Raw genomic sequence first — 27203 nt, 5'->3', positions numbered from 1 at the left:
GGATGCCTCGCAGGCAGGTTGACCCCAGCATCCAAGGAAGTACTCTAGCAGCAGCAGGTTTTGTTTATTTTCTTTTGGCTCTCTCTTTTGTGTGCTGGGTGAGCAGGATGGGTCCAGTGCCTCCAGATGTTCTGCAGCAAGGGCCACTGCTGGCTCCAAGGCTGCAACACGTAGGGTTTCCTCTGACTATTCAGATTTCATTTCACCCCTAAAGCGGGAAAACAAACAAACAAAAAGCAATTAGAAGCAAAGATAAGTCCAAGATTGCTTAAAAACTGTTGGCTGCAGCTTCCGAAACTTGAGGAAGTCCCTTGGCAATAAAGAGCTCTGGGAGGTAGCTTTCCTGATCTGTGCAGTGTCTTGTATTTCATCACCAGGCACAGAGAGAGTTTGACTGGTGATAAGAAAGGATGCCTCTGAAGGATGCTGTCCCCAGCTTCCCCAGCTGCCTGCTCAGGGGAGAAAGCTGACCCGTGGCACTTTGTGCCGAAAAACGAAATTTGTTTTGATCGGGCCACGCAGCCGCAGCCAGAGAGAAGGAGGTCGTACCCAGTGATATAACTCATTTTTTCAACTCCTTCACAACAGCCTCCTTTGTAAATTAATGCCTATGTCAACTCCTGTCAGGCACTCTTAGCAGTGAACAAACGAGTTTAACACCATAATCTAATAAACAAATAGATAACCCGTTTCGGTTTTGTTCTGAGTAAGGCAGTGCTTCCCTTGCTGAGTTGCTTCGTGGACCTTTTGCTCCTCCGAAGAGCGGGATGGTGTGCAGGAATGCGGCGTGTCCCCTCTGAGGATAGGGTTTGCTCTTCTGCCTTAGATGCCCTGATTTCCAGCCTATTTCCAGTTGTTTGTGTTGAAATCTTTCCATCTGAGCAGGCTGTTTTCTGTCATTTTTAAAATCATTTGGAACTATTTTTGTCCACGTTTATTGGACCTGAGCAGCTGCAACTCCAAGTGGGATCTTGTCGTAGTAGTGACCAAGCAGGACAGACTTCCCTCCTCTGAGTGTGTTTGTAAGGACGGGAAAAGGACGGCTTTGTGTGCCCATGGGCTGAGGCACAGCGGGGCTAAGGGACATGCCCTAAGTCCTGAAAGAAGTCTGCGGTAAAGAGTGGTACCTGGAGCTTCTCGGTTAATCCTACAGCTCTTCTTCCTCCCTCTGTTTTAACACAGATTTTAATTAACATTTTACAGTGCTACGGGCTGTTTCTTGCAGTGCCTCAGTAAGCTTTAGTAAAGGACGGGTTTGTTTTCCTGAGAGTTGGGCTCTGATACTAGCTGACCTCATCTCCGTGCAGATACCAGTGTCACAGAGATACCCGTTTGGTGTAATGGCACGAGTGGGAGCAGAACTGCTTCATTTGCATGGCGTTCAGAGAACGTGTTGTCGAGGTGAGCAATATATCTTATCTCCACTGCAGAGAGGTCGGCGTGGGACATTAGCTGGTATGTTTTGTCCCCGTAGTCACACGGAAAAATGACTTGAAGAATCATAACGCAGCCTTGTGTAGATGTCTTTGTACTTGGTGGTGTGTTTTGTAAGCGTACGGCGTGTAGGATGTTGGGCTGATGTGCACGGGGGACACAAAACAGCCTTTGCTTTCACCTGCCTCCCCATACACCCATATACTTGGAGCACCGAGGCTGCAGGAACATCGACTGCGTGGCTGGAAAGGATGGCACGCCTCGGTGTCTGCAGCCACAAGCCAACTGAAAACGCAGCCTCATCACACAAGTGTTGTTTTCATGATGAGGGGCATCCAGCGTGGTGAAGCAGCTGAGATTTTGCATAATTTGGGGAACTGAGCCCTCGTTTCCTATCCATGTGCTAATTACTGCCTTTGCGGGTGTTTGAGAGGGAGTTCAATGAGTTCTAACGTGAACCAAAGATGGGGGGGGATTTTCCCCACCGGTGACCAGAGCCGGGATGAAAGATCTGTGTACACAACACCAAAAATAGCAGCTGTTTGTGCTAAATCAAGTTGCTTGATAAAAGCTGAATCATTTGAAGGAGACTTGCTCTGGTGTGCCAGCTCTGCTCCTCTTAGCGGCCATGTCAAGCTGAAACCTTTCAGGTTAGGGGTCCAGCTCCAGTCCCAGTGGCTATGTGGCTATGCTACATGCTGATAAACCCCAGTTACTTCTTGAAAGGTGGAAAAAGCAGCCTTCGAGCTGCCATCTCCACTCAGACCCGAACATCAAAGCAGCCAGATTTGGATCTCCCCGCTGGCACTCGCCCATGCAGCTCCCCTGTCCCCAGCAGAGCCTCATCTGCTGCTCCTGCGAGCTGTAGCGACTTCTCCTTGCTCTAGTAACGCTGGAAGAAGGCCAGAGCGATTCCAGCGGAGCTATTTTGGATTTGCGCTTGTAGGAGGAATTGTACCTGGAGGTTTTAAGTTAATCGCACGGTCATTTTTCCTCTGTATATTTAAACACAGAAGTTAATTAACATTTGAAAGTTTCACAGGCTGCTTCTTTTCATTATCTCAGCGAGCTGTAGTAAAAGGCTGCGTGACAGGAGGCTGATAGCCTGGCTGAAGTTGTGCAGGTGGGAGAAATGCTGGGGATTTTTTTCTATCAGATCCCAGGGGCTTGAGCAGTTGGACGATGGGATGGAGGTTGGGGTGAGGAACACAAGCTGCCATGGTACACATTGCCTGTTGACTTGCCGTGTAGTAAACAGAATTACCAAATGATCGTTGGCGTGTGTTTTTTATTTGAAGGGAATATTTTAAGCAGGACTGCGATTCATAGTCCTGAACTGTAGGGGACTAATGTTCCTGTTCTCCAGCTGGGAGAAACTAATTCAACATCTTGTGTTGTAAACACTCACTCATTTTAACTGATTACACCTCCAATGTTCCTCAAATCACTAAAATTACTAATTGCTATTCCTTACACATCAGAGAGTGAATCCTGAATAATTAACCCCAAATAAAATTAGATGAATTGGCCCTTTTAATTAGAATCCCTGCTGCTGTTTGTTCTGAGCTTCCTTTTCTTACTGTTAAGAGACTTTTAGAATGATTAAAACTGTTTAAGACTTAAACAGCCAGTGACCTTTTAATACAATATAAATCCATAAAAGCAATATTTCAGCTAGCAGGTGGTGAAGTAAATTTTTAGTGCAACTACCTGACAGATTCAGTATTCCTTTTTTAAATTAGCCAGTGTTGTGTTTTTTTTTTTCCCCCCTGCTTATTAATACAGTAGCTGATTAACAAAAGTAGTTCAAATGGTAGAATTAGTAATTGGTAAGAAAATGGTAGTTTGAGCAGTGCTTTGGATTGGCTTTATTTTATTCATGGTGGGTGAATGTGGTTTATTTAAGTGGGTTGTGTAGCTGGTGTGTAATGGTGTGACTGTTCGCCTGTACCAACATGGTGTCGATGACCACCTGAGACATGAGTATGACCAAAGATGTGCCAGCACTAAGCATGATTTTAATCGTGTATTTTCCTTGTCCAGTGATGGATGTTAAATGCAGATGTTACAGGAAAATGTAGCATGTAAACGTATGGCTTGGTGACACCTACGAGTCACCATGCCATATCGAGCTGAAGTTTTCTATAAAAATTGTGCAGTGTTGCTTTTGCAATATGAAAATTTCCAGACCACTTGGCAATGCTGCAGGATTCTGCAGGGTTTTCCAGTGGCTGTTTTGGGATACAGGTCTATGGGTGTGGAGAGACATTCGTGATAAGTTTAATCAAGGGGATTTTAGCCCAGATGGATTAGGTTCTAAGTGTAAATCTTAATTGTTTCACCATAGATCACCCCCAGATCGCTAACTTTGGCTTTCTGTAGTAGAAGCTAAATACTTGACCAGGGAATGGAAGATGACTGTATCTGCTCAGCTGTTGGGAGCAGAAGAGAAACACGTCAGTGGGGGTTTGCTCCATCTCTGTTTGTACTCTGCTCCCCGAGGCCAGGGGAGAGCTTGGTTTTTCAGGTGATTCAAACCAATTCTGAACCAGCCTCAGAGTCAGAAATGACGATAAAGGGTTATTTTTGTTTGGAGGAAGAAAAATGAAAAACATCTGGGCATATCGTCTTCAGATGTCAGCCAGAGATCTGGGAATACCAGTGTGAATCCTGTTTTGTTGCTTGATAGGTTTCATTAAGTTATTGTTTCAGGGAAAAATATGATGTTTTGCTTTTGTGTGTTTCCGAGGGTTTTCCCCCAAACAGTCTCTTCTTACTGAACATGTGAGATCATCTTTGTGTCTATAAGTTTCAAAGCTGCAAATCTTGATGTCTAAACAACTGTGTCAGTCAGTGGGGGAGGCAATTACTGTGCTGCAATTCATCTGCTGACTGGCAGATGCATCTCCCTGAAAACAAAGGCTTGAGGCAGATGAGTCTGATCCCGCAAAAAACTTCCGTGCACTTAGGAATTTGAAGGTTTGCCTGCGAGTGAGAAAGGTGCTTGGAGCATGAAACAGGATGTTTTTGTGTGTTGTTTTTTTTCTCAGCTTGTACTTGTACTCAGCTTTTTTCCTCCTTTTCTCCCCCAAACGAAGACCTGTTCCTTCCACATGTCATCTAAAACCGTGATCTGTTCAGGACCCAGATTTGACCGTCTTTGCGTGTTTCCCTCTGTGCCTGAGGGAGACGAACAGCAATGCCAATAACAATACAGGAACAGCTCTGCCTCCTGCGCTTGGGAGGATTTGCTCCCGTGAGCTCGCTGGGAGGAGGATGGGGTCCTATGGCTGTGTGTGGGAAAGAGGAAAGTGCAGTGGCAGGATAAATAACTAAAGCTGTGAAGGAGGAAAGTCCATCTGTTCACAGAGCACCAGGAAAAGGCCAAACATCTGCAAGGTCCCCCCAGTTCATCACACATCTGCTTTCTGCTTCCCAGTCCAAAACCTTCCCAGTCGCCAGCAGCTTATCAGCCGCGGAGGAGAGAGGCAGCAGAGCTGGGCTGGGGCGCGGTACAGCAGCTGCCTCCTGCTCCAGAGAGAAGTGTTTTCTTCCATACTCTTAAAAAGAGCTTTTCTCATTGTTTCTGTCCTTTCGCTCCTTTTCTGAAACATCTTGCCAATGTTTTTTTCTTTGGGGAGCAATGGCTCTTCCGAAGTGGCAAAATGGCATTTGTTTTGAATTTGTTACAGCGATTGTTATTTTCCCCCTCAGCCTTCTGCTTATGCGCAAACCCTGGCCCTTCCCCTATCTCATCCCCTTCGCCCCGTTCTCCCCCTGGGTTTCACTTAGGTATATTGAAGGGTTGTAATAAAAGCAGCTTGGCTTTTATTACTTGGCTGGAGGTGAGTCTTTGGAGCTGGGGCTAACTGGAGCAACAGCATCTCAAGTGTATTCTCGGGGAAGCGTGCGTCCGCTGCAGTTGAATTTATTTGCAAAACCACATTGGTTGGTTGAAGGTTCACTTTCAAAGCAAAGGACAAAAGTTTACATAGCACTCAGACATCCCAGCACTTCTAGAATGAAACACTTAAGATGTTTGTTTCAAAATATTTCCTTTGTTTCTACTCCGTATTGAATTTCATATGATTTGAAATAAAAGGTTGGATTAATTATGGAGCAAAGAGGAGATACTGCAGATGTTATTGTGCATGTATTTTTTTTAAATCAGTCTTGAACTCTGCCATACAATGAGCCAGTAGGTTTCATAGGATTTTGTGTATTGGAGCAACATGTTTGTTTTAAATTAGTTTTCAGTGTGTTGTTTTCAAGCTGTCTCCGAGCATCTGTATTTAGTACAATACTTTCTTAGGGATTCAGAAGTGGGTTTTTTTTGTTTGTTGGTTGGTTGTTTTTTTTGAGTTCTAGCCATGCTCACTTTGGGGAAACTGGGAAGAAATTACTTTCCTGGGAAATAAGATCCTTAAAAGTTCTAGGGGGAGTTTGTGCCATTTAGAGAGCTCGTGGCTTTAGCAGATTTGCAGTAGAACAGGAAACCTTTCTGGGGCTGCAGACCCAGCTTGCTTCCCGTACCAAATGGCTTGAAGGTGCCACGCAGGCTGCAGTGCCCCGCTGGTGCCTGTGCCCTGCGGTGGCTCAGCCCTGGGCTTCCAGCCTCGGCGTGGGAAGCCCCAGGGACTGCAGGTCACTGGGGTTTGGCTCAGCACCTCTGTGAGCGGTTTGGTCACTGGGGGTGGTGCTGGGGAACCAGTAGCTGGGAGCTGCTGTGATGCTGGGTCGAGGAGAGGAAAGGGTTAAAACTCTCCAAAAGCCACAGCTCTGAGATATGTGAAATACAACACTTTATTCACTTATCTTAAACTTCCATCACAGATGCACAGAGGAGAACCAACAGTAAACAGCTCTGCTTGCAGCATAAAGCTTTATGAGAGGAAATAAAAATATACCAAAGTGGTCCAAATTACAGGTAGCTGCCTCCCCAGGAGCCAAATCCAGTGCTAATGGCAAGCTCCTTTTTTTTTTCCATCTTTAGGAGGTGCTTTCAGAGCCCAGTGTCCTGCTGCCTGCACTGCTCTGCCCATGTTTTCTCCTTCGTTCTCCCACCTCTGATGTTCTTTAGGAGAGGTCTCCCTCCTCTGTGCAAAGCTTGGATGGCTTTGCAGCCAGTGTGCTGCTTTGTATTCATATTTACATCTACGTTGTCAGAACTTTAAGACAAAGCAAATTTAAAGTGGAGATATTCTATACATCAGCCCCACATACAAAGCCTCCTCGGAGCTGAAGGAGGTGGATGCTTCTGGGTTTGCAACTGGCCCATTGTTTCCTTGGCTGTTGTCACTGAGGAGAGCCTCTGATTTTCCCAGCAGCTCCTTACGTGAAGCCATGAGGTCCCTGTAGGAAAGGGAAACGCAAAGAGCATGGCTGCCTGCCAGCAGCAGGGATGCAGGAGGCAGGCTGGTCTAGAGAAATCATTTTTGAGCTGGTAAAACACAAAGGTACGTTGGGCTCCATGAGCGGTCAGAGACGAGAGGATGTTGGCTCTCCTCGTTCCAGCTGCTGTGAGCCTGAGGAAGCTTGTAGGAGGTTGGAATTGGGCTTGGTGCTGACCAGGAGGTTAAACAGCCTCAACGCTAGCCCCAAAGATTTTGGGCTCCAGCCCCAGCCCTCCGAGTGTCCTCTCCAGCAGGCAGGCAGTCCTGACTTGTAGTCAGCACCTGATACAGTCTTTAGAATGACCAAAAAGAGCCACAGGAGGGGAGTGAATTGTTTGGGATCTGTCGCAAGGCTGGATGTGGGGCATTCGGTAGTGCAAGTTCTGCAGCCTCCTGTGGCACATTTAAAGGAGATGTGAGTTTTGGTCTGGGTGCTGCTGCCTTCAGGCTGCTGTGGGTTCCGAGGACCTCTAAGCAATCTGCAAGTGTTCCTGAGCTGTCACAGCCATCTCCTGGAGCAGCGAGGGATGCAGTTGAGTATTTAATGGTTAAATGATGTGTTGACTGCCATAAAAGCAGTGGCAGAGCTGTGAGTATCACACGAGTCATCCCAGGAGCCAGTCTCCAGATACTCAGTCCACCCCCCCCATCTCTGTCTACCTACCTGCTTTCTCTCTGGGCAGCAGAGAGACGTTCTGAAATGATTCAGGAAAATGCTGGTGCTCTGCGATGAGTCTAAATTCTCTTGATCCTCTCTCCTAGGAGACTTCCTTCCTCCACCCCCACCTCCTGTCGATGACCTCGGGAATATCACATCACAAGGTGCCTTTCCCCCACCGCCCCCTCTGGATGATGTTACTTTCAACGTGCAGGTAAGAAGACAAGAATTGTATTGTGAGTGCAGAACTGATCCAAAGGGGCTGTGGAAATAAGTGGATGCTAATAAAACAAGGTGGCAAAGTGCTAGGGTTTGCGATCACGTGTCAGGAACAACCAAGTCAGCATTAGCAAGCTCCGTTTCCCAAGCAGGGAATATTTCCATTCAAAACTTGCTGGGCTATTAAAGGATTTTTCCCATCCGGCTTGAATTAGAAAACTAATTGCGTTACGTCCTTGTGATAGTGGATGGGAGTGAAACCTTCCCAGAATGAATTGTTTTCTGGAAGGGCCACCTCCTTCCACTGACTGTGGAGAGACCTTAGGGCAGTAATCTGATCCTAAAAGTGCTTTGTTTAGATGCCTAAAATTAAATGAAGCAAATAAGCCCTGGCCCGGGCTCCAGTGATGTCACTGGGACCCTTTCCACCTCATTTTTGCTAGGTTGGATCCTCCAGATTTGCCATCTGAGTGAAAGCACAACTTCTCAGCTGCATGAGGCAGCGGCATGTCCTGTGTGATCGGGAGGTATGACCACCTTTGTGCCGTCCCACCTGAGTGCCGGGTACTGCTGTGCTAGGTCAGGCAGGAACAGAAGGCGCTGAGCTTGCCCAGAGTACCTCCGTGCTTAGCAAGTTTCTAAGCACCAGGGCTGCAAAGGTCTGAAAGAGCCTTCTGGGAGCAGTGGTGAGGGCAAAGCCAGCGTGATCTGGGTTTGAGACTGGTCAGAGTTGTGTAACCAGGTGTCTGTGGCATGGGGCTGCCATTGATGGCCCAGGAAGGTGGTGGCAGTGCTGTGTCCCTCGATGGAGCCTGGGAGCAGCCCAGTGGGCAGGCATTAAACAGGATTCAAGAGGTCTGACTTCGTTCCTCACTCACCCCACCACAAACTCCGGAGTCAATTCATCCACTTTGTGCCTTCGTAAAAAGAAAATGTTTCTCTCCATCATGGGCTTCTTGTGATCTCTTGCCTGTAGCAAGATGTTCGGAGGCTATCACAAAGTCTAAGCATGTTCCCGTGATGGTTTCAGCATCCTTGGAGAGGGAAGGGGTTAATGACAATTATGTTTCCCACTGCCAGGAAAGGCTGCAGCCATTGGAGACATTAGCCAAGTGAGGAGCATGGCTTTTCCCAGCCTTGGGGGAATGAAGTAATTCCCCAGCAAGTGTTGTTCTGCCTCTTATCTCTCCAAGAAGCGTGGTCCTCCTGGGAGCCGGGGTGCTGGGAAGCAGCAGCGCAGCAGGCGCCTGCTGCGGGGCAGAGCTTGGCTCCCTGTGCAATGGGAAGAGGCTGTAGTGGTGCCTCTGTGCTTCTCCAGATCCAGCCATGGCCTGGGAAGGGCTTTTGCAAGGAGGAAACTTTGCCACATGTTTTGGAAGGGGTTTGTGATCCTCGCGCCTCAATCCTCCGACTGTCCGGAGATGTGCCACAGCAGCACGGGGCTCTCACTGAAACTTGCCTGTTGGTACAACCACCAGACGGACGGCTCTTCCCCGCTGAGCTCATGAAATTGTTATTTGTCACACCCTTTCCCTCTGCCTTTGGAAAGCCAGGGCTGGGGCAGTGTTAACAGCCTCGGTTTTGGCAGGGATCTGGTTAGATCAGGATTCCTCCGATGGCAGCCTAGTGGGAGAAAAGCAAGCCCTGGGGCTGCATCCCTGCAGTCCTGTGTGTCAGGTGTACCCAGCAGACACAGACCCCTGCCTTTAGTCTGCTCTCGTCTCCTTTTCCCCTTTCCTTTTCCTTCCATCCTCAATTATATATATTGGGAACAGGCCTAAGCCAGTGGAAAATTAGGATCTTGCCGGATCTCGTGTTGCAAGCTAAACCCGGGTCTGCTCTCTGATACCAGGCCACTTCAGTTCTGCGCCCCCTCCATTAAATGCATACACCGGAGCAGACGATTCCATTGCTGAGTGTGGGGCAGGTCTAAGGATCTGCTCCTGGGGCTCGCTGCAAGCCCTCCAGGTCTGCTCCACTGCTGGAAACTGATCTCCAGCAAAGCAGGCTCTTTACAGCAGAAATTCTCTCTGTATGGCAGAGGGTTTCGTGCCGCTGACAGCTCGTGAAAAATGTGCACTGTGGCTCGAGGTAAGGTTTTTTATACTAGGTGTTAAGTTGATGAGGGCAGCAGCAGATAGATATATGTTTAGTTTATTATCATTTCATGCATTACCGTTAGCAGACAGCTACAAGCTGCACAGATTATTACAGTTTAAGTTGGAGTTTATGGAGTAGCAGTTAAAATAATAATGCCCGGTTTTCATAGGCCTATTTATCTCTGGATCTCTGTTTGGACAGTGGAGCTGACCACTTAGGATCAGATCCAAAAAGGTACTTTAGTAGCTAACTTCCCTCTAGATGCCTACACTGGCTGAAATCAAAGGAGGAGTGGGCCATGAAATAACTTCGCAATAGATCTGGCATTTTCTTGTAATTTCTGTTTTCTCATCTAGATCACGTTCAGGTTCACAGCAGGGCAGGAGAAAAGGGGAAGGAAATTTTGACTCTTTTCTTATTAACTGTAATGCTTTGGAAAAAAAAAGAAAATAATAAAAGAAAAGGAAATGTTTATTTTAAAAAAGCAGCGTGTTGGAGCTGGGGGCCAGTTGTGTTGGGAAGTTCCCCTTCGGCTGAAGTCAGGCAGCAGAGGCAAGGGCTTGTTCCCAGAATGGTGGTGAGGGCGCGGCGATAGCGTGTTTGACAAATAAGGACATAAGCAAAGAGCTTTTTGCCACGTTGGCTTGTGCTCAGTTTAGAAGAAAAAAAAAAAAGGAGAAAAAAAAAATCCTGGACGGGAAGAAAAATGAAATCACTGTTTGTCAAAGGGAAATAGATAGATCTGGGAGGGAGGGAGGTTTTTTTTTTTTTTCTTTTTGCCTTCTAGTCTCAAAAAGGCATTCTGAAGGAAAGCAAACGTGAGCAACCCTTACAGAAAACCTCTCCAAGTGCCTGGTGTTGCTCCCAGCAGGACCCTTGCTGACGGCACCGGCCGTTGGTTCCTTCCTGGCCAGGCAGGGCTGCTTGGGATGAGACCCGTGTGGCGTGATGTGTAAAGCTGGTTCCCTACCCTGCGTCCGATCCCGAGGGAGGCCGGACCCTGCAGGGGGCATCCTGCAGACTTCTCGGGGGAATTGGGGTGGCGGAGGGCTGGGGCTGTCCGGCAGAGGCTCACACGGTGCCTTGCAGCTTCCCAGCGCCCATGGGAGCTGTCGGGGCAGGAGCTGGGCGGCTGCGAGCAGCTGTGACCCCGAGCTGCAGATCCGCCAAGGGCCACCTCGGTAAAACACGCATCTCCAAATCGCTGCTAATTGCCCACAGGTGCTGTGTCTGCGGCCCGGATCTGATTTTAATTTGGGACCCTAGCTGCTACCGTAGCACGGACGGCGCTCAGCCGGGAGATCACCTCTTTCCCAACAGCCCCCGGCTGTTATCAGCATGTTTTATTGACAGGCCGCAAAGCACTTCACAAAAGAAACACCGGTCTCTCTCTGATAAGGAAGCTGAAGCGGGGAAAGTGATTTGCCTGGGTCACCAGGCTGGCCAGCAGCAGGCTAAAAATAGTGCCCACATCTCCTGCATCCCAGAGCAATTGTTGGCTGCATCGTGCCGCCTCGGTACTGTGAAAACGGCGACTTAATGAATAAACACCATCCGCTGCTGAGACCCGAAAGAGCTTGGGATATGGCAAAGGGGACGTGCAGAAGGGCTTGAGGATGGGGTTTAGAGTGAAGAAGCGATCAGATGTGCTGCCTGCATGGGGTGCAGTGTAAAGCAGAAGCCAAGGCACCAGTTCTCAGCACGTTCGGGTCGCAGAGCAGCCTGGCACCTGCCCTTGTATGAGCTGTAGGGATACACGGGGAATTCCTTTCACCGGGGGAGTTTAGGGAGGAGAAATAACAGAACGTGGTCTGAAGGCATACACGCCTTCCTCCGCCAGGCTGTTCAGAGGAGAGCCCTTCTCCAGGAGCCAGCCTTGGGAGCTCATGACAACGTGCGCCGGGTGCGAGCAGCCAGCCCCCGTCCTTGTGGCTCAGCGTTTCGCTGCCTGCCGGCCCCTGGGCGAGTGCTGCTGCTGCCTCTGCCTCTTCCTGGGCTCCGACTCGCCCGCTGCGGAGGAATTTGTGTATTTGTCGGTTTTGGGTGCGTGTGTTGAGGAACCACTGGGGAAGGAAGGGCCCGGGTTTTGCCAACAGGGGGTGCTGCCTTAAATAGCGCATCTCCGCGGCTGGGCTCTGCCGGCGTGCTGGCCTGCCTTGAAATCGCCTTCCTTTGAATGGCTGGAGGAGCCGAAAAGGCCAAAGAGAGCAGAAAGTGTGTTCAGCCTCCCTCTAGTGCTAGATTTTGTTAATCATCGGGATTATTGGCCTGGGTTTAGGTGCTTGCTGGCGAGGAGCATCCGTAGCGCCGCGCAGCTCTAGCTGACTGCCTCCCCGGGCTCAGGCGAGGAACGGTCGCTCCTGGTGGCTCTGTGAATAAAACCGTGGTCTGTGTGTATGGCTTTCAGTTTGAAAGCCCGCTTTTACAGATTTCTGGGACTCTTAATGTGATTTATTAAAATCCAGGTGATAAGTAACAGCCTTTTATCTAAATTGAAGCCGTGTCCAACAGTATAAATAAATTACCTGGTAATGTTAACCCTCTTACTCAAACCTCGGCTTTGCAGGAATGCTTTTGATCTGTCTCCCTCCTTCTGCTGTCCTTGTGTGTTTGAGAAGCGGGAACGGGCTGTGTTCTGAATTAGACTTGAACAAATAACATGTATGCTCTCTGCATGTGTAAATGCTCACCGGCTCCCTACAGGTCGATGTGTGTTTGTTCTGTTATAGAGGTCCCTGGGCACTAAGGTAAGAAAAATCGGTAATTCACAGTCTTTATGTTGATGAGTATTTCGATACATGGTATATGAAATTGCATATGTTTTTCTCATATACCTACACGTATATATATATGCACGCAGACACACTAGATATATATATATATATATACACATACGTGTATATATATATATGAGAAATGCATAATGAGCAGGGATATAGAGTAGGCCTCCATGTTCTTGGGGAACAAGCAAACACATTTTATCCCTGCTGCTTTTTTATCCTTTCTGTGGGTAGCATGACCAGTAAATCCAGGATCACAAGAGAAAAGGAACACTGAGCATGTCTTTCAGTCAGCTCTTGATGTAACCCATCTTATACGCATGTTTGTTTTACAATGCCAAACCACATTCTATTTTAAATCTTTAATGAACCTCTGTTCCCATCTATGTAACTTTCCAATCCTTACTCTCTTCAGAATAGACAAAGATGCTTATTATAAACCACAAATTTTACTGAAAGGGTGAACTGGAAAAGTTTTAATTGTACAGCGTAAGCCTGCCATTCATCTCTCTGCCTGGCTATTAATATCTTGGCAATGCTATAATGCAATACAGCCTTTAATAGCTAAACCTCTCGGCAAGGACTACAAAGGAAGCAAGGATCCAAACAGTTAACTGTGCTCATTATTTTCATCATGGTTATTACTGTGTTATTTAATGTATTTGTTATGTTATTGTTTAATATAGTAACAGAGCAGGCAGGATGTGCCAGGACCTGTGCTGGTGCACACTCGCGCGTTCCCTGGGAGGAGGAGGGTTGTGACGGGGCTGTGAAATGCTTTCAGAGAAGGAACAGAAGCAGCTTTTGGTAATCTGCCATGCGACGGGTAATGAGGTGAGGGAGCAGAAGAAAGCAGCAGCTAATACAGATCACATGTAAATAAGGGCATGGGCCCATCTAAAAGGTTGTAATAGGGAACAGAAAGGTCAGAGAGACTGCTGATTGGCATGTTCTGAGATCACTAAGCTAAAACCATCCCAGGTTAAGACTCGAGGTGGTGTTACGCACGTGGTCCAAGCAGTGCGGCTGTGGGTCCCCCGGGGCTGTGCCCGAGGCTACAAGCCCTGGTGGGCTCATCCTGGCTCATGAGGGTACATCTCTTTGTGGGAAACTGTCACCCTGCTGGCAACAGAGCCAGGTCCAGTGCCCACACCTGCAGGGAGGTTGATCTGTGACCTGGGTTATCCTCCCATGGGTAATAGGGGCTTGAATGGGGTATGTAATTCCAGAGGCGTGGAGAAAAAGGAGACAATTTGGTCCTGTCAGACTGAGCTAGTACCGGGCTGTGACAGACAAAAGGAAGCAAAAACATCATTGTATCCAAGGTAGAATTATTTAAACACGGGGAAAATAGATAATGAAGACGTGGGAATTCTCCCATTGTAGCCGATGAGCTAAGTGATGGAAGAGAGTGAGATAACATGATCAGTATTGAAGACATTTCCATTCTTCTCATTTCTGAGTGCTATTCACATTTTCTGTTGGATTAGCAGGTCCTAGGAAAGATCTTTTGCAGGATTGGTTGCTTTCATGTCAAATCCTGGGTAGGCTGTGTTGCATTAGGGAACTGTAATGCAGCGGCGAGACTAAGACAAACAAACTGTCAGTAGCAAGAAGGAATTCTAAAAATTGCAGCGGATACAAATTATTTTGCCTTTTCTGTGAAGCTGGCTGGGGTTGGAAGATGTGGTTTAAAAAGACAAAGTCTTTCCATGAAGCTTGGTCATGGTGGTAGGCTTGGACGTGACACAGCAGGCAGAAGTCAGATTCCCACCTTGGTTTTGATGCTTTAAGTAGTACAATATTTTGGGGTAGTGAAGTAAGCTTTGGTCAAACAAGTTGAAAGGAAATGCACATATTCTTCTTGTCTGTCTAACTTTGGTTTTGCAGCCCTGGAGTAGTTCAAAGTGTAAGGCAAACTTCATCCTATTTTAGGTGTAAATTTTGCCTGGCAGTAGCAAGACGTGGATATGGAGATGATGTGAGTGCATCTAGTCACCAAGAAGGGAAGTGGCTCAAATGCAGGCTCCTGTCCATTTTTTAGTTCCTATCACAGGTGAAAAACAAGGCTTTGGTTGCCATGCCAGGTGATTTTGTTGTCAGAAAGTGTTGTCTCTTCGAGGAGCGTGTGGCACAGTGACTGAGCAAGCTGAGAGGTGGTAGAAATAGCAATGAGAAAAATTGCAGCCAGAGATGGAAGAATTTATTCCAGAACAGAAAAGCAGGCATGATTTTACATGTTTGCTGCCATTAAATTCTATCTTTGAGGACCATTCCCCACAATTGTATTCTTCCGTTATGATCTGCTGATGAAAATGCAGGATGTTGGTTAGCTCTAATGCACAAAGAATAGGTAAGAAAGAGCATCTGGAAAGCATCACAGAATGTTTTTAGGGCTTTGTTTTCAGTTGTGTGAAAAGTAAAGTAGAAATGTTTGGGAAGGCTGCAGCAGCTCCAAGTGTTGCTCAAGCAAGCAAGCGAGGACTCTGTCAGAGGTGCTGCACAGGCGTCTCTCATTCAGCAGCCCCGACATACAGCTCCTTCCCTCTCCATCTCATCGTTTCCGCGTCTCTGTTTTGCCATGGAAACAGCCTCATGTCTTGTCGCATCCCAGGTCTAGCTTTCGTCTTCAGCTCAGTTACTCCCCTCGCTCCTGGCTTGCTCTCCCCATACCGGGCTCTGCAAATTCACCGTGCTCATGCAATATGGCTCTGTGTTTTCCCAAAAGATGTCACTGCTGGGGTTTGTGCAGGTGTTTGGGTGTCAGCACTTCCCATGGCTGATGGCAGGGCTGCCTGCTGGGAGCAGCATGCAGCAGGTGCTAAAATTGGGTGACCCTCATAAGGAAATGTAGACAGAGGATGTTTTCTGCACTGAGGTAAATGCCATTTGGCTTCTGTGGCTGTATTGGCTCCAAGCAGAAACAGAGTTAGGAGGTATTTTCCTGTGGCCTAATGTGTACTGTAGAAATCACGATTTCTGATGCATATCTGTTTTCAGGCATGAATTCGTGATAAAAACAAACAAAAAACTTTAATTCATTTATCTGCATGTGGGCATTAGCAGAACAAACCTCAGAGCTCATCTGGGAAGGACCTGCATACTGAGAAGACTCTTTGCAAGGTTTTATGGTGGTCTCTGGGCAGTGCAGGTTGTTCATTTTTCCGGCTTTGTGTAATTCAGGTACTTTTCCTTCTCCCGAGGTTCTTAAGAAAAGTCTAGAAGGTAGGGTATCCAAACAGGACTTTGTTGTTAAAAAAGAAAGAAAACCTGTGGTTATTCAGCCAAATCAAGTACTAGGCAAACATCTTACAGCCTTGAAGGGAATGGAAATGCAGGCCTAATGGTTTGGAAAAGGAGACAGCCAACTTCTTGAAGGTGAGGACCTTCCTCAGTGTATAAACCCTGATGGGTCTGCCCGGCTGATGCTTATCTGAGGCTGCTGGTGGGCTGCAACAGGTTGCCCTCCGAACCAGCACCCGTCATCTGCCCTAAGCATGTGTACTGATGCAGAGTCCAGGCTTTCCCATTCTCAGCTTTGAGAGACATACAGTAAATTTTTTAACTTGACTCAGTTCTGAGGAAGCCAAACCCGGGCCATCCGCTTTCATGTAGTTTTATACGTCCATTTTCCTGACATCTTGCCAGGCTCTCCAGGAGATTCTTGAATCCTTGCAAACTTTTTGGCATGTACCCCTTCCTATTACAGCAAAACAAGCAAACAAATTCAGAAATATGTTATGTGTTTAACTTCTGCGCTTGGAGCTTATTCAGGCTGTGAAAATTGAATGGCCAATTTTTATTTTATTTTTTATTTTTTGGTGGTGATTTCATAATAGCTTCACAGCCCATGTTCAGGAATGCTTTCTCAAATTCAGAGAAGCTTGACTGTGTGCTTAAACTTCATTGAAGTTGATAGAACTTCAGCACACGTGTAAAATTAAGCATAAGCTTATGTTGTATACAGTCTTTTTGCAGGTGACACTAGCAGCTGCATATGGGTTTCCAACATGTGATTAAATTCCAAAAGGAGTTTTTAAAAACAGTTCTAGTCAACCTTAATTTTCTGAAATTGGTAGCTTTAACAAAACCTATCTTTTTTGATTAAAATTGCCTGAGACGTGTCCCTTTTTAAAAGCTCTTCATTTAACTGTCACAATATACAGTCTTGTGTGGGATAGAGTTTGTTCATGTAAATTTAATTTCCAGTTAAAGTGGTACAAATACAAAGTGATTTCAGCAGATCTTTGCGAGCACAGCAGCGCCTTCGCTTTCTCCCCTCCATGGATCTGGGGGCCAGGCAGAGCCATTAAATTGCCAGCTGTGTCCCTCTGCCTATTGCACATCACAGCCTCACCCGGTCACCTGGAGAGACCAAAGGTGCCCAGGCTCGATCAGCAGACACCAAGAGATGAAGAAATCTTGGAAGTTGGTTCTAGTATTTAATTACCTGCACTATTAGGCGTAAAGTGAATATCTCTTTTATTTTAGCCAGAATTGGTCTGGCTTCAGCCCCCTGGCTGTTGTATGTTGTTCTGTTTTGCTAGATGGGGCAGTCTTCTGGTATCCGGCGTTTTCATTCTGCGAAGCTGGTTAGGTATAGCTGTCGAGCTACTCAGTCTCCTTTATAAGTGAAACCAAGTGAGCTCTGTACGTGTCTCATTGTCAGCTGTTTCTGCTTCTCTGGGGAGTCTCTCAAGTTTTCAAAATGCTGCCTTCCAACCTGGACACAGTATTTCAGCGTCAGCCTTGCCAGAAGTGTTGAAAGAAGAGAAATCACTGATCTTCAGCCTCCCTTGCCTCAGGATTGCAGAACACCGGGAAGGAGCTGGCGTTCGGTGTTTCTCCCTCTGGACCATGAGTCCTGGGATGAGGGCTGGCTGGAACGGCTTGCCCACCACTCTAGAGGTGAGCTCCCTGGCTGTTGCATCTCTGGGTGCCGTATTCCAGCGGTGGGGCTTCCAACGCTGGCTCTAGGAGGTGAATTTCCAACATGTGGCTTCCATTCGGATAGCCTTGCGTGGAAAACCATCCAAGATAAACCTTGTCAAAAACGCATTTCTTTTCTTGCCCCTCACTGTTTTCAGCCTGCTCGTGTTTGACGGCGTAGTTCACTTAGAAGTTTCAAAGGGTTTCAGGAGCTGTCACAGTCTTCATGAGGAGGAAACAAAATGGAGTGCAAAAGCCACTCTGCTCCGGGGGAACATGGCAAGAGAGTGTCCTCACCTCCTCTTGCGGCTGCTGGGTTCGCTCAGGCAGCGCCTTGGACAACAGATGTGTGCGTGTAGGCATGTGTAATTCGTGGCTTGTCAGACACGTCCTGTGCAATTGGAGGCATCCTCCTCTTCCTTCTTCTCTTACACCAGAAAAGGAAAGAGGAAGATTACGACTTGGCCAGGATGTGGAGGTTAAGGGAGTCTCTGCTCTTGGACTTCGCCATGGGATCTTTTATAAACGTAACTTCCATGTAATGTGAGAGTTCCAGAGAAGTGGAAAGGCTGTCCTTTGCTGCAGTGGACACCTAATGAGCTATTTGGTTTCTGTTATTGGTTGAACTTTGGAACTGCATTGGGATAATTGGTTACTTTTTGGTTATGGTTCCCACTGGAGGTAGATGATGAAATATCCAATATCTCCTCTTAGTTCTCGGTTTTTCTGCAAGCAGCGATACTCTGTGGGGAACATCAGTTCTGCTAGATGGCTAATTAAACGTTAATTTGTGACAATATTGGAGCAGATTTTAAGTTGGCGGGGGAGTGGGCGAAGAAGGGGGAAACTTTTAGCAGTCACCGTAATTATCAATAACGAGTCCTAATATTATTGCATTAATTAAAGGAAAAAGTATATATTCCCTGCTGCCATAAAGTTAGTTACAGTCACTGAAAGTCACGCTGGGTCAAAGGGTTTCATGGCCAACTCTTCTTGCCCTGTGAACAGAGAAGTAGTGCTGTCCTGCAGAAGACATAAAGAAATAACTGATATATTCCACTTTATATTGTATATTCTGCTGATGAACAAGAACATTTTGCTAATTCAATTTAATTCCCAAGGACGAGTGATTGTAACTCCACCCGGAGAATATTAAATTGCCTTAATGGAAAAATAAACTGGTTTTATTCTCCCCCTTCCCTCCCCATCTTTCCCATTCAGCTTTCAAATAACTTTATGTGCCTCCTTAGTTTATTAATACACTTCTCATCTTGCTGCTGATTTTGCATCTGGTAGCACTTAACACAGACAAGACTTCCAAAGCTTTTGATCAGACATGGTAAGTAAACTATCAGGACTGTCGGCTCTGCTGCTCTGGCAGATGTCAGCTGGTGGGACTCCTCCTCTCCCTTCATCCCTGGACTGTTCCTTATCAAATCCATCCTGTTGCTTTCATGTGCTTGAGGATCTTGGTGTCTCTTCCTTGTGTGCTAGCTGGCTCACAGTGTGAAGATCCTCCTGTTGCCTAAATGGCATGTGCCATTTTGCTATTTTTGTGTTTTTTTTTTAGTGGTGATGCAGTCTTGAAAGCCTTACTTAGCCAATGTTGAAGTCTCCAAGACTTCCTTCCATGAGCAAAAAAGTAAGTGGTTAGAAACCCAAAAAGGCCTGCTGCAGGTTTGAATGCCCTAAGTAAAGGTGTCTGTGATGCTGGGAGCAGGGGGCTGGATAACATCGTCCTGGAGCCGAGCAGGTGGGGCCTGGGGGTGGCAGGCAGCACAGCACCTCTGTGTTGGCATCTCCAGCCTGGGGACACCGACATGTGTGCTTAGGGGCTGCAAGGTGGCTCTTGTTCAGTGCTCTGACCTATATGCTGCATCCTCTTTCCTCACAGAATTCCTTTTGGCTGTCCTCAGGGTGGCAATGGGAGGGGGAGTGTTTGACATCTTACTCCCTGGGCTGTACTCATCCAAAATCCAGGGCCAAATTCTCTTCTGTGGTCTTGGGAACAAGTCTGGATAAACCCTGTAAGCTGTGGCAAAAGCTTTTCTCTAGGGTTAGGGGCAGGAGCTGTTCGTAAGGGAACGTAGTTCTGGGCTCTGCCCTGGCATTATTGCTGCCCATCCGCACTGGTGGTATCCTGGCCCTGAGCAGAGCCAAGGTGCTGGGTTTGGGATTGGATCCCCTCTCAGGATGCACAGAGGGCAGAGGCTTGTTAAATGGTGATGGAAGGGCCTCTTCATGTGAAGTCAGGACGATCCTGCAGTAAAATTGCAGCTGGCGATTTGATGGCTTGGACTGTGGTTTGTCATCATCTGGCTTATTTTGTCAGGGCTGGGACAACAAATGCAGGGAATGAGATGCCCATTAAGGAGTTGTTTTGGCCCGGTGGGTTAGTGTCTTCATCTGGTGGCCAGAAGGAGCTTGTTTGAGTTTTCTTACTTGCCCAGCTAGGTGCATCTTCAGCTCCTTGCTTCCAGCCCTCTGCCTGTATTCCCTTTCCAGGGCCGGTATCCAATAAGCTCCTTGGGACAGGGATGTTTCCTGACTATGATATGTGAGCAGAGCCTATCAGACAGATCTCTAGGGAAATATAAAAACTTCAGTGTAATACAGATTCATAATGGCAATGAAGTCTTTGCTCTCCTTCATATATGGGTCCCAGGAGGCTGAGTGCAATTGACTGCATTTTCTGTCATCTCAGTTACAAGGAGGGAAGAAGTGGGTTTCCAGGTGTTGGTCAAAGCCCTGGCATTGAGGCAATAATCAGTTATTAACCTGCAGAGACTGACGTGTTCCCACCAGCAGACAGAGTGACTCCAGGGTGGTGACAGCTGGCAGATAGAAAGCACGAGTGGAGGCTCGATGGAAGTGTGAATGTCTATGAAGAGCCAAATCAGATCAGCAAGGGTCAATGGTGAGTGGCCAGACAGAAATGTAAGAGGGAAGCACAGAGTATTTTTTATATTTTTTCTGAATTATCATGGTAGAGTTTTGGTCCACGTGTTTCTCGAGCTGCTTTTGAAATCCACGTAAACTCATAGCAACCACAGTGTCATGCAGCAAAAGTAGCTCTGCAGCTTAGCAGCTTGTTGTGTGACAAGACACCTCATTTGTGTTGCTTTGAGACTGATACCTTCCAGTTTCTTGCTTTCTTCTTCTGTTATCTTTTTTATTTTTTTATTATTTGTCCTTCTTGTAAGCCTCCTACACAACAGCGAGGTTATAACTTGTTTTTTTTAAAGATTTTGCAAGATGTCTCCTAGCAATGCTAACAAATAACTCCTTTTCTCTCCTTGTTCCTTTACCCCAGCTATAAACCGTGTAGTTCTTTACAACACTGTGTTGCTTCAGAGAGAAAATAAACCCTGAAGGTACCCAGAGCTATTTACATTTTACATGGGTGGAGAAACTGCAAGTGGGACCGTGGCTGCCCCAGACCCATGCCATCAGTCTGGGATGGAGCTGTGCCTGGATCTTAGGAGGGCAGCCCCCTTTACCCTGCAGCATCTCCTGCAGTTTGCTGCTGACGTGAGCTTTGCTGATGGGAGGCATTTGACACGTAGGTTGAATGCTGCTGGGGAGCAAGGGGACTGGCGCTGCGTGGTCATTGGCACCTGAACCCCCTTTTTTAAGTGGGGTGCAGGCAGACCCACCTGCCTCCTTATCTTCAAAAGTGGCCAGAGTTGTAGAAACGTCACTCCGTTAAGTGACAGCTGTGTCAGAGAGACACAAAGTGATACCTTTGAACAGCCCACTTCAAACTTTTGAAGTGTTTTTCTTTGGTCCGGCTAATATTCAGAAACATAAACCAGGTAAAACTATTCTGTGACTTAAAATAGAAAGAGCAGGGGAAAAATAAATCAAAACTTAACTTCCCTTTGGCTTTTATCCTTGATGTCATCAAAAGACTAAAAAGGATATTTCAGGCCTGGCTTCAGCCTGATGGAACAGCAGGGAAGTTCTTTTCTATTAGATCCGTGATACAATCACGTCTGGTGAAATCACTGCGGTCACATCTGCTGAAATCTTCCATCATTTCAGATTTGTTTCAAAAGACTCAATCTGTCTGTTTTTAAAGGGCAAGACTACTTTTCCAGCCCCTCCTTGGTGCCTGGAACAGCAATTTTGCATCAATCAAGCATCCGAGACCCTCCTCACCCCAAATGCTGTAGTCAGCTCTTGTCAGCATGTGCGTGCTTGGTGGGGCAGCTTCTTTGAGCTGTTTTAATTTACGTCGGGGAGTTTGAAACAAAATGTTTGCACTTGTCTTTAGGCTCAGGGGAGAATAGTCACAGCAGCTCAGCTTCTGGGTGCCTCATTTTCCTGATATATGCCCTCGAGGATGCATCTTTTTGCCACTGCAGTGGCTCTTTGTGCTTTAGATGGCTTCTGTAACCTTGGAAAGAAGAAATTCTGGGAAACTGTACAGTGAGGGCGATGGGGTAGCAAGGGTGTGTGTCTGAAAAGGATTTTGCCTCTGGCAGTGGTATTGTTGGAGAAAGTGCAAAGCGAGAAAAAAAACAAACCCAAATAGCAGTCTGAAGTGTATCAAGACTGAATCACTTCTTCCTGGTTAAAATTTCTCTCAGTCTCTTCTTGTAGGTAGAGTGGATGCCATCAAAACCAAACGTCTTTCCCCTCCTCTCCCCCGCCTGCCCCCGGCTACAAGAGGGAATGAGAGCCCCATCCGTCCTTCTTTCCCTGTCTGCAGCTGCGTCTGAGCCCAGTGCCTGGGGCCGTGGAGTAGAAAGAGATGCTAGCTCCTTGTGTGGAGAGCCATTTCGTTTGCTCTGACTTCCACCGAGGATTCCCCCTGCCAGCAGAGCGGGGCAGGCAGCAGCAGTGGGTGCAAGCTGGAGGAAGCAGGCAGCCATCAAAGAGCTGCGAGGGGTGGAAAGTGGAAGAAAGTTTGGCCAGTGTCAAACGCCGTGGTGCGTCATTGCCAGTCTGGTTCCTTCCCGTCGCCCAAAGGTGCCTGAGCCCGCAGGCAGCTGCCCTGCGCTGCCTCGTCTCTCTGAGCCCCTCGCGAGGAGCTGGCTTGGGCAGACAGCAGGGTTCTTGCATCTCCGCCCTAATTTAGGATGTGTGATAAGAGCAGGTGATCCGGGTTGTACAAAAAGGTGCCCCTAGGGAAATCATTGTGCTTTTTGTATCTCCCAGCTTGGCGAACAGTCTTATGGCCTTTTTTAGCACAGTGAGCTGAACTGTGAGGCCCCACGTCGCCGTCTGCACCGCGTTTTCTGCACCGCACATCCCGTGGGGCGGTGAGGGGGACCTGTGACACGGGCTGGTGTTGGGTGGTAGGATTAGCAAAATTAAAGCCAGTTTTCATTGGAACAGCGTGGGTTGACAGGGCGCAGGAGTGGATTACTGTCACAGCTGCTCTGAGCTGCACACCAGGAATTCAGGGGCGGCCAAACGGGCCCGGCAGTGAGGCTCTGCTGTTTTTCTCCCTCCTGCCTCGCAGCAGGGACTGAGCCAGGGGATCGGAGTGTAGGCGTTGCAGAAATTCACGTGAGTAGATAGGCTCTGGCATGAGTAATTTGTTGGATTGGGTTGGTTTATGTTTGCTTTTTGTCGAACTCAGGTTGGCCAGGCCAAAGAAAGCATCCTTTTCCCTTTTTAAACCCATTTTTCCATATACTGCTAGCTGAAGCGGAGGGTGCACAAGTGACTTGTCTGCAACAATGCAGTAAATCCCGACAGAAATAGCAGGAGCAGCTCTTTCTGGTTCCTGTGTTCATATTTGCAACGTCCTGGACTTAACCAGCCTGGGTTCCTCAGAGCAAAGCCCTGTCTGCACTAACCTGTTGTGCCTTGGGAGCTGGTGCTTGCGTTTTGTTCCAGAGCAATATCATAAAACTTTTATAGCAGCGTCATGACGAAGAGCATGAGAGCAGAAATAACTTAACCCTCTCTTACTAAAGTTGTGGAGTTGCAAATTCTTTTCCTGTTTCCACATGAAACAAATCCCTCAATGGAGACTGGAGCGCTATGGGGAGGAAAACGCAGGATTCATGGAGATGGGGAAGAAAGAGCAAGCGGAAACCTGCCTTTGTGAGAATTAACATCTCTCCGGTGTTCTCAAGGTCTAGTCCTTTCCCAATAGGCCCTTCCACACATCGGCAGCATTACTCGTTGGCACTGTCACACTGCATTGTGCTTTAGCATTTGTAGAATTGGGCTCTTAATCTATGTTGATTATATTTTAATTGAATAAATAAGTCTTTTGCAGAGCCCAAAATCAATGGAGATGTTTCCATGCTTTTATTTTTATTTTATTTTTCTAGGTTTCCTAAGGACATTTAACTTTTACAACCTTACAACTTGTTCTGCAGCATTTGCTAGTCAGCTGTTGCATAATTGTTCTGGGGAATGAGAACCTGGGAATAATATGGCACAGAAATGCTAAGAAGCAGAAATAAAATCGGCTGATCTTCTAATCCACTGCCGTCCCTCCTCTCCAGGGTCAGCACCGTCGCACAGCCAGGATACCAAGCAGCCCCTTTGCGGGCCCCAGTTTTATTCCTGGTTCTGCCATTGACCTTCCGCACGATTTACCACCTCAGGTGGTGGTGCCTTGGGTGCCCTCCACATCTTCCTCCCTTTCCAGGCTGGCTTTTGGCCACTGAGCTCAAACGTTCTCTGGAGTGGAGCAATCTCAGGTTTTGAGGCTGGGAAGCCAGTGGCTGCCCTGCAGTTATTGTAGGCTGGCAATTGGAGGATGGAGAAAACCCAAGCAAGAGCCATGAAGTGTACTAGTAATGGAAAGGAAAGTGGACTTTTTCAGATTTAAAAATCCAGATACCTACAGCTGGCTAGGAGTAACAATCTGGGGTAATTCCTGTCTAAGGTATTTCTTTTTTGAACAATAGTTTGGATGGAAAAACACTGACTGCCTCTATAATAAAAAGAAGCAAGAAAAATGGAGTTTGAAAGTAGTTTCTAACCTGACTTTCAGTCTTTAAAATGATGTGTTCTTGCATAAAGCACCTTGGAGATTCCATTTTCTTGTTAGTCAAGCCAAATTTATTGTAATCCAATAAGATTTAATAATCATTAGGAACTAATGAATGCCTTCGCACGTATAAGCTTGGCAGATCAGAGCCTTCCTGCTTTGCATAGGCTGTCTCTCTTTGACCAACTTGCCATTTATGTGTCGGATTGATGACTGGGGAGTTCTGTAAAACAGGTAATGATCTAGTGCTCCTGAAATGAAATTTAAATAAAACCTATCTGGAGCAGTCAGCAAGCCAAAGGGAAAGGAAAATTTTTGGCTCGGAAAATTGAAGTAACTTGGTGAGAATGAAGGCAAACAGAGCTGGACTGTCTGTGGGGAAGTGCTGGTATGGTCTGAACAGGCATTACAGTTGAAATTAGGTGAGTTGTCTTATAATTCTTTTATATTTTTCTCATTGTAATAGTCAAGCTGTGAGTGTGCTCTTCTGCACTGAGCTCTGTCCTTGCACATACATGGAGAGACTCTGCCTGGGGAATTTGCAGATAAGTCAGACATGGAAGGACAGAAGACAAATACTGACTATGACTCAGGTTCAGAAAAGACTTTAAATATGTAAGGCTTTACTTGACTCAATAACTTCAGCCTCTGTGCATGCCCTAAACGTGGTCTGGCTAGGTGTGTAAGCTCCTGGCATCTCTGTCACACCTGATGGGGATCCTTTGCAGGCTTTCTTGAACTCGTATTCCTGCTAAAGCGAGTGTCCCGACCAGCCTGGTACAAGCAGGGCCAGACCACTTTGAAAACAGAGATAAAGCGAGGTGCACTGGATCCAAAAGTGTCCTGGCTGTAGGTTGTTGTCTGCTCTGGGCGTGGGCTTCCCTGAGTAATAGCCCTTCTCCCAAGGACCTTCTTTATGTTACTCCGTGACTGCCTACTGCAAATTATGCCCTTCACCTTGAGTCAGCTAGAAATGAATTGAACTTTTTCACTCCTCCTCAAAGGAGCTTATTTTTTTAATGGAAATTATAAAGAAGTGTTGAACTGTCCAGGTATAGCTACCACAGATTGATTTAAAATAATAACAGGTGTGCAGGTGGCCGGTCGCTGGCCCCAGTGGCTTGCAGCTATGCTCTGTGTGAGCTTCATCTGGGTTGGGATGTTGCAGAAGAGATGTTCTCAGTACCCAGGTGCTCCAAACCTGCACCCAGCTTTGGCTGCCCAGCTGGGCATCCGGTTAAAATACAGCTTCTCCATCTGTGGGGCTTGTCCTGCCTCACCTCGGCAGCAGATTGCGCTCCGAGTTGCATAATCCTCCAAGTCAACTTAACACAATGGGACCATTGTGGGAAACGCAAGAAGAAAAGCCCCAAAGCAGCCTAAATCCTTGTGAGATGGAGGCTTTCTGCTCGGCCCTGCTTCTGGGAGAGAGCTATAGCATTTCAACATGTTTGTCCCTGCAACCCGAGAGTTATTGCTGGGGCATGGTAGTAGCTCCATTTGAGGACAGTAAGAAACCGTGTGCTGGGCCAAGTGGTTTGAATAACTGGAACTCTTCTTCTTTCTCCTTTAAGGTGAATCCCGGTGGCAAGACACTAGAGGAGAGGCGGTCCAGCTTAGATGCAGAAATCGACTCCCTGACCAGCATCCTGGCCGACCTAGAGAGCAGCTCTCCTTACAAACCTCGGACTCAACAGGTTAGTGGCGCATTGCGTAAACCGAGCGGGAAAGTGGCCAGAATTGACTGCTGGAGTCAATTTGCTAACCGCTTGGTATTTGTTGCGAGCAGGCATGCCAGCTTGCCCTGATAGCATCCAGATGTGGCTGTCAATGGGAAGAAGGGCGCAGCCGCTCTAAAGGGGGCACCAGTTCAAAAGCTGCAGTACCTCTGAGAGAAGGGCCTCTGATCCCAATTGTTAGATTTGCCGTGGAGATTGTTAGAAAAAAGACTTGTAAAAAAATGGCATTTCATTTGCCCCAACTTTCCGTGGAGATTGTTAGAAAAAAGACTTGTAAAAAAATGGCATTTCATTTGCCCCAACTTTCCGTGGAGATTGTTAGAAAAAAGACTTGTAAAAAAATGGCATTTCATTTGCCCCAACTTTCCGTCAACAAGAGCTTGTGAATTAAAACCTGATCAATTCACAAGTACTTTTCACTTTTATTTATTTCACCCGTGTTTTGTTAACTTTTATCTGTCATGCTGCCAGAATGATCCAGGTATCTGCATCTCAAGTTGTTTTCTTTTGTTTTTGTCATCTAATCAGTGGTGACAAAGTGTCTTGGATAATAGCTTAGTGTTCAGGGTGGCTGTAGCCCAGCAAGACAGATTGGAATTCCCACTTACTCTGCTGTGTCGAGGTGAGGACTGTTGGAGCGTCAATAGCTCAGCTAATTTTTGTCACTAGTATAGGTAGTGCTTGAATGGAGCTATTTCAGTTCTGGAAAGATGTCATCTCTTTATCACAGGAAAAGGTGAAACCCTAGTGGCACTTTATAAGGGCAATTCATGAGATCTCTAAAATCATCCCAGATGTGTGTGGGCTTATTTGTGCAGCTCCTTCATGCCCTATCTCATGACTGGTCTCATTTCTTACATGTGCCTGGATCTGTAGGCATGTCTGCAGCTATGTTTGTCTTACCAGTGTGAACTGTGGCTAAAACCCCTTAAGTCAACAGAATCAAAGGGAAAATTGAGTGACGTGGTGCACACCCATTATCCATATAGG

General features: G+C 47.0%; 1 protein-coding gene across 32 annotated transcripts in view; it reads left to right on the top strand.

The window, feature by feature from the left end:
- The window catches only part of LPP (LIM domain containing preferred translocation partner in lipoma), a 336723-nt gene that overhangs the window by 140864 nt on the left and 168656 nt on the right, over window positions 1-27203 (top strand). For all 32 annotated transcript variants that reach the window (XM_035544617.1, XM_035544627.1, XM_035544633.1 and 29 more), the window contains 2 exons: window positions 7590-7699; window positions 26049-26171. In XM_035544617.1, coding sequence (XP_035400510.1) covers window positions 7590-7699; window positions 26049-26171 — 233 coding nt within the window. The remainder of the gene's footprint in view (window positions 1-7589; window positions 7700-26048; window positions 26172-27203) is intronic.

The sequence above is a fragment of the Cygnus atratus genome, chromosome 9 (assembly GCF_013377495.2).
Source record: "Cygnus atratus isolate AKBS03 ecotype Queensland, Australia chromosome 9, CAtr_DNAZoo_HiC_assembly, whole genome shotgun sequence".
Lineage (NCBI taxonomy): Eukaryota > Metazoa > Chordata > Aves > Anseriformes > Anatidae > Cygnus > Cygnus atratus.
This window is presented reverse-complemented; position numbering and strand designations above follow the sequence as displayed.